Below are 6,167 nucleotides of genomic sequence, written 5' to 3'. Positions count from 1 at the left end.
TGTGCAGTTGGATACCCCTCCAGGGCGAGTGGGAGGAGGGCGGCAGCAGCACCGCTTCAGACTTTCGACGACAGAAAAATATGCACGGGAGGAGGGAGATGTGAATAGGGGGAGGGAGAAGCAAAGAAGGGAAAGGCCGGAGAAGCGAGAGGGGACATGGATAATATTGCAGGAGGGGGGTTGAAGGGTTGTGAAAAGAGATCCTGGGTACGGACCGTCAGCGTGAGCAAGAGAGATCTGTGCTCCCCTCGTCAATGAACCAGCCTCTTTCCCACAAGCGGAAAGTAAAGAGGGTGCACACCTCCACAACTGCAGCGAGGTGTGCCTCAGAGAATCCCACAAGCACACAGTGCGCGCTCGGCAGACTTGTGATGTATAGAATAGATATATAAGAGGATATCGGGGACGAAACAAACAGGAAAGAACGTATATGGCGGTTGATTCCAACTCACCGCAGCACGCGACACGATCGGTTCATCCCGCGCACCTTATGCGCACCGCAGAACCCCCATTAGCTGCTCTACGCCACTGTGTCTCAGAGCTGCAGTCGGAGAGAGCAACCAATAAGAGAACTTTCAGCAACACGTCGACACTCTGTGCTGAGGCACAGAGAGCAGAGATCGGTGCGGTCTAAGACACAGGCAAACACGCAAGATGCCTTCCTAAGATGAGAGGGGCCCTGCAAAGCTCCACATGCGCCTGCGAGCGTGGGTTAGGGCATCGTGAATAACATTGGAGTAAGGACGACAGGGGGGGGAATGATGGAAGCGAGTTGGTGGGAAAGAAAACACCACCGCAAAACAAAATATACCACAAAGTAAACACGTTCGTGGTGAAGGAACCCAAATGCATATCAGGAAAGTGGCAACCGCGATACAGGTAGCATGGTGGTGCGACAGTACAAGAGGCACTGCGCAAACGCCTGCGCAGGTACGTACCGTCTGCCCTTGCTGCTGGGTGGTACCTTGGTAAAAGGGGAAAGGGGCCACTGATTCACATAGCATTCGAGGAGGAGAAAAGCTATAGATGTAGCTGGAGAAAAAGAAAAGTGGGACAAGAAGAGCGGCGGCAAAGGCAAACGCCTCTGCCTACACACGCGCACGTAGGCAAAGAGTCACACGCAAGCCACCCTTTACGTAAACGAGGAAAACAAAACGGAACAAAGGAGTATGCACAATCGCGCTCCTTGGCAGTTACGGATGGAGGCGCTGGGCCGCACAGGGTCCTCAGAACCGTACGTGAGGAACTGGAAGGAGTGAGTGTGGGGAACTCAGCACAAAACAAGGGACAATGAGAGATTTATGTGGTGGATGGGAGATGAGATGGAGGTACTTGTGCACTGTACGCGTATGGGTGCATGCCCCATGAACTGAGAGAGAGGCGCAGTCGTCAGGCTTCAGCATTTGGCACACCATACGCATAGCGTCGTGTACACAGACACACAGACGCAGACACACATGCACGTGAGAAAAAAGGGGGTGAAAAACGTCTCAGAAAAAGACGAGGACAACAACAAAAAACGAATAGAAAATGTAGAGGACTGCAGTGGCGAAAAGAAAAGTGAAGAACACGGAGAATACGACTAACAGAGATATGCACAACAGCAGCCGATGGGACCACAAAGCGGGTGGGAGTGTGTAGATGGTTATGGAGTAAGAAGGCATTTCCTGTTCCACCTGGCGGGGTGGATGAGTACCCTTGGCAGGTGCCTGCCTTCTGCTTCGTTCACGACGACCTAGCAACACACCACTTAGCCGCCTCGTGGAAAGGGCGATGAGGCCCCTCAGAACACGGGTAGATAGATGCGCTGGCCAAAAGTGCTGCCCACCACCTTCAATGCGACTCTTGTGATGTTGGTGAGAAGAATGTCCATCGAAGCACTGACTGTGTTATCCAGGATGGTGCCGAGGTCACCCATTCCCGTGAACCGAGAGTTGATCACCTGCACGCCGTTCGACACAGGAATGGAGCAAACCGTGTTGAAAAAGGTGCACTGAAAGTCGTGGATGACAACATCGTAGGACAATGAAGCACCGCGCGGCACACGTGTCCGCAGCGTCGCCAACGCGTTCTCCTTGATCGCCTGGTGGACAATGCTGCGCAGCGTCGGGATCGTGACCGCACCGCCGTGGAACGGGATCTTTAGCGTCGTGCGGTTCCTGGGGTCGACGGAAATGTTGAGCTTTTTCTTGGCCCACTGTGATATTACCCCCATAGCATCCAGCACCTCGACGTCGTAGTCGTAGGAGGAGTCAAAGAGGATGCTGGTGCGGAGGAATGAGCCGACCGCAACCCGCAACACATTCTTGCGCACAAAGTGCGCCTCCACAGGCAATCCTGTGTTCTCTGAGAGGATGTTCACCAAACGGTACTTCAAGAGGTAGGTCGACTTCGCGATATCCGACGCGCCCTCCATAACAGGCGGGTACTCAATAAATGGGGCAGGGGCCATGAGATTATCAGCGACCTGGCTGACGACGTCGCAGATGCTCTGCGCGCCACCCGGTAGCTTGCCGATGGTGTCCACTGTGCCACTCACCTCCATATACATCCCGCAGAAGTCCACTACGAAGGATTTGGGGCGGCAGCCGTCGTCATGAGGGGTCTTGGTGATGTTAAAGCCTCCGTAGATGGAAACATTGACGTCTGCATTGACAGCGGTGGGAGAATCGCCAATTGTGACAGCCGCCCTCGCGTGAGCTCGAATCGGATCCATCACAACGACGGCGAACAACTCCGTCGTGGAGCTGATGCTCATCGATGAGGTTTGAATCCAATCTGGGGAAATGTTGTGGACGATGATAGGGGTGCCGTCTACGGTTGTGCTGATGCCCTCCGGGTAGACGGTCACGTTCGACATTGTGATGGTCATGGCGGTGGTGACAAGCGCCACCAGGTAGAAGCACTCAGCGATCATCTTCGCTTTCAATTCCTCGTTTCTCTTTGAAAGGCGGAGCACGTCAAGCGTGTGTATTTGCGAATTTCCAGAGCGACACTGTAACAGAGATGAGCTTTGCACGCGACAAGCAGCGCCGCCGACGAAAGCCTAGAGGAGCGCAGCGGGAGGCTTGAAGAAGAAAATGAGAACGTAACAGGCTGCAAAACGAGAGTAGCTCGGAGAAGACAAAAGAGAAGAAAACGAGACGAACGCAGTCAAAAAAGGATGAGTGCCAGAGAGAGAGAGCGTGCATTGGAGATTGCGATGTTGGGAAGCAAGATCCTCAGAAACAAAACTAGCACACACATAGATCTGCGCCTTTTGACATGACACCCAAGCGAGGCGGCCAAGCGATGACGCGACTTGCCAAGTTCGTGGGCCGAGACAAGAGCAGCCATCAAGAGCGGCGTCACCTTTTTCCAATCACTCCCCCACCACCACCACCTTGTCTCTCCTGGTAGGCGTGAAACGAAGAAGGTAAAGAGGAGTGTGGAATACTGTCGCGGCTCGCTTTCTCAGTGGTGGTGAAGCGGGAAGGGCACTGACTGAACAGTGTGCTCTCGCCACCCCTACAGACGGCACTATAGCTTTCTTGCGAGGCTTGCAAAACACACAACGCATGCCCAACCGAGGAGTCACAGAGAGGCTTCCTATGGCTGCGCATAGCGGTCGCACAATGGGTCTCTGGTTTGTTGTTGTGCTCGTGCTTATCAGCTCATAGGTTTCGTCGCACACTGACGCAGAATCAGCCCATCTCCTACAGTCACTGTCCCAAAGGACAAGCTGGGGATTCGCTCAAATGTCTGTGAGAGAGATTCATACGAGAGAAGAGAGGAGCATGCCATAGCCCCACGTGAGGAAGAGAGAGCAGAGCGCGCACCCGTGATAAACAAGAGTAGAAGACATACACGCAGACAACACAAGCGCTGCACAAAAACACACCCACCATGCCTAGAGCACCCGCAAAGGGGACAAAATAAAGAGAGGCTCTCCTAATATAGCGACCGCCCAGGTACGCTGCTATCCACACAACGAGTGAGGGAATCTGGGGAGGCGCAATCTAAAACGAGCTGATCCATCCGTGTGTGTGCGTGCGTGTTCGCCGCAGACTCAATGGTGGCAGCGCGACGCAGCTCTGCGCACATGTCCCCTAGAACCACCAAGCGCAAAGGAGAAAAAAAGAGAACACTCGAAAAAAGCGACGATGAACAACGCGTATCACTCGCACGCCAGCATCCGCAGCGACCATCAAACGAATAAAGATATGCGAAAGAAGAAGGCAAAAAGAGAGAGAGAAGAAGCAGAAGAGCTACCAAGGAAGAGCGGCACGTATAGAGAAACCACTGCACAGAGAGAGAGAGAGGGACAGTACGAGGTACTAATGTCTGCTATCGTTAGTACCAATAATCACACCTACAAGAATGCACCTCACTGCATCGATGCTGCTGGGCAGCCTGAGATACGTGTGGCCGCGCACCGACAACGTCCCCATATGGTAGCAGTGCCTAGAAGAGCCGTATATGCTGTCACCCATCCACTCACCCTCCCCAAAAAAACGCAACTCTGGATGGATCAGATGAGGTGGTGGTGGGGAATAAATTGTCAAGACTCAACAAGATACCTTTCGGCCGCCATATGCAACGCCTGGCTTGGAGCCCAGCAGAAAAATGACTGGAAAACCAAGACGGAAATACATCGAGAGAGTAAACAGAGGAAGAATCGTTGTCTAAAAATTGGTATGGTGCGCTCCCATAAACGTTGCCAAGTTCTCCTAAAATGCGACTCTCCTATTGCCATGGACGATTATACCGATCTGGTCTCTCCCCACTTGCACTCTCGATAGGACTTCACTCAAACAGGTAGACCTATGTATCCCCTTGTTGCCGCTACCCAAGAATCCCGTCTCCCCGTCGCTAGTACACCTGTGCTACGACTTATATGGTTAGTGGCAAGCAACGAGGTAGCTCGTCCGCAAGATTATGCTCTGAGCTTATATCGTCATCTGTGATGAAAATGACCAAGAAACGAAGGAAGCTAGCAAGACGTGCAATCCCCCTTGCCACTCTTTTCCATACCGCAGGAGGCCTTTCCCGATGGATTCCAAAGCGCATGTGCTGTCAATCGAAACAGGTAAATGTGCCGCGATGTGCGCGGCAAGGGCCCGAAGACGTACTCCTACAGTCCACGTTTCAACCTCCATAATCATGTATAGCGTCGTAACGCACGGGTCACCACTGAGGCAAAGCACACCACTTTCAGAAGGAAAAGCAGTTTCTCAGCAAGACAAGGGTGCATCCGTAACCATAGTCTCGATTGAACCCTCCCTCCCTCTTTCCGAACACGAAACGTGACGGGTTTCCCTTTACGAGATCCAGTAAGTATGCAGCCTGCCTAAAAGACACTCCCGAAAGGCTCCACTCCATCAGAACGCAGTTTCATGCTTCTCGTTGGCGTGCTCCAACGCCTACGAGCAACCCTGAACAGCAACTGAAGCAGAACAAGCAAGACGCCTAACACGGGGACGCCAGAGATGGCTGATGATCGAAAAACGCCCACATCGCTAACGGACATGTGGCTCAAAGGGCGGTGTAGAGCGAACATGCATGTGAGCTATCCCCCTCAATTCCATCGCCTAGCAGTCAAAAGGAACCACGGCAAACTAATAAGGGCGTACATTTACCTGGTTTGCTCCCCATACGACATTGTCCTTTCGCACCACCTCCCAAGTCTTCTTCCCATGTCACACCAAGTCACCCCCTGTCACCTGAGAAGCGAATGCTATCCATCTCAACATCATCACGAATCGTGGGTGCTACAGCTAGCTCACGCCGGGCCAGCTCCAGCTGCCCTGCCAACGACGACGCCAAGAAGCGCATGACTTCTGAACTTGCTCTGTATCCCATAGTCAAGCGCAAACGCTCCACTAAAATACCGTCTTGTCGGTAGCACCTAAGCTCCACACACACACACACACCTTCTCGGGTAAAGGGACCCGGTAAAAGTCGTCCTTCGAATCGGAGTAACTGAAGCTTCTACGCCGAACCGCCGCAAGGTACCGTGTAGCATGTCCCGGTGGTACCTGCACTTCATAGTGCTCTGACTCCTTGGTCCTTGGCCACGCTATCCACCGTCGTCCTCAGCCCGACGGCTTTTCCTCTACCACGGAGGCGGCCACCACCCGTCCCCAGGTCTTTTCTGCGGACGCGAACGCAAAAGCACCTGCCTTTCA

The 6,167-nt window shown here is 53.2% G+C and overlaps 1 protein-coding gene across 1 annotated transcript; it reads right to left on the bottom strand.

Annotated features, from left to right (window-relative positions):
* Positions 1–1,783: 1,783 nt before the first annotated feature.
* On the bottom strand, positions 1,784–2,917 carry LPMP_262650 (hypothetical protein; the record flags this gene model as incomplete). Its single annotated transcript, XM_010701782.1, has 1 exon — positions 1,784–2,917. The coding sequence occupies one exon, from the start codon at positions 2,915–2,917 to the stop codon at positions 1,784–1,786; it is 1,134 nt and encodes a 377-aa protein (XP_010700084.1).
* Between the last annotated feature and the right edge of the window lie 3,250 nt (positions 2,918–6,167).

The sequence above is a fragment of the Leishmania panamensis genome (assembly GCF_000755165.1).
Source record: "Leishmania panamensis strain MHOM/PA/94/PSC-1 chromosome 26 sequence".
NCBI lineage: Eukaryota > Euglenozoa > Kinetoplastea > Trypanosomatida > Trypanosomatidae > Leishmania > Leishmania panamensis.
Note: the sequence above shows the minus strand (reverse complement) of the source record. Positions and strands in the feature narration are given on the sequence as shown.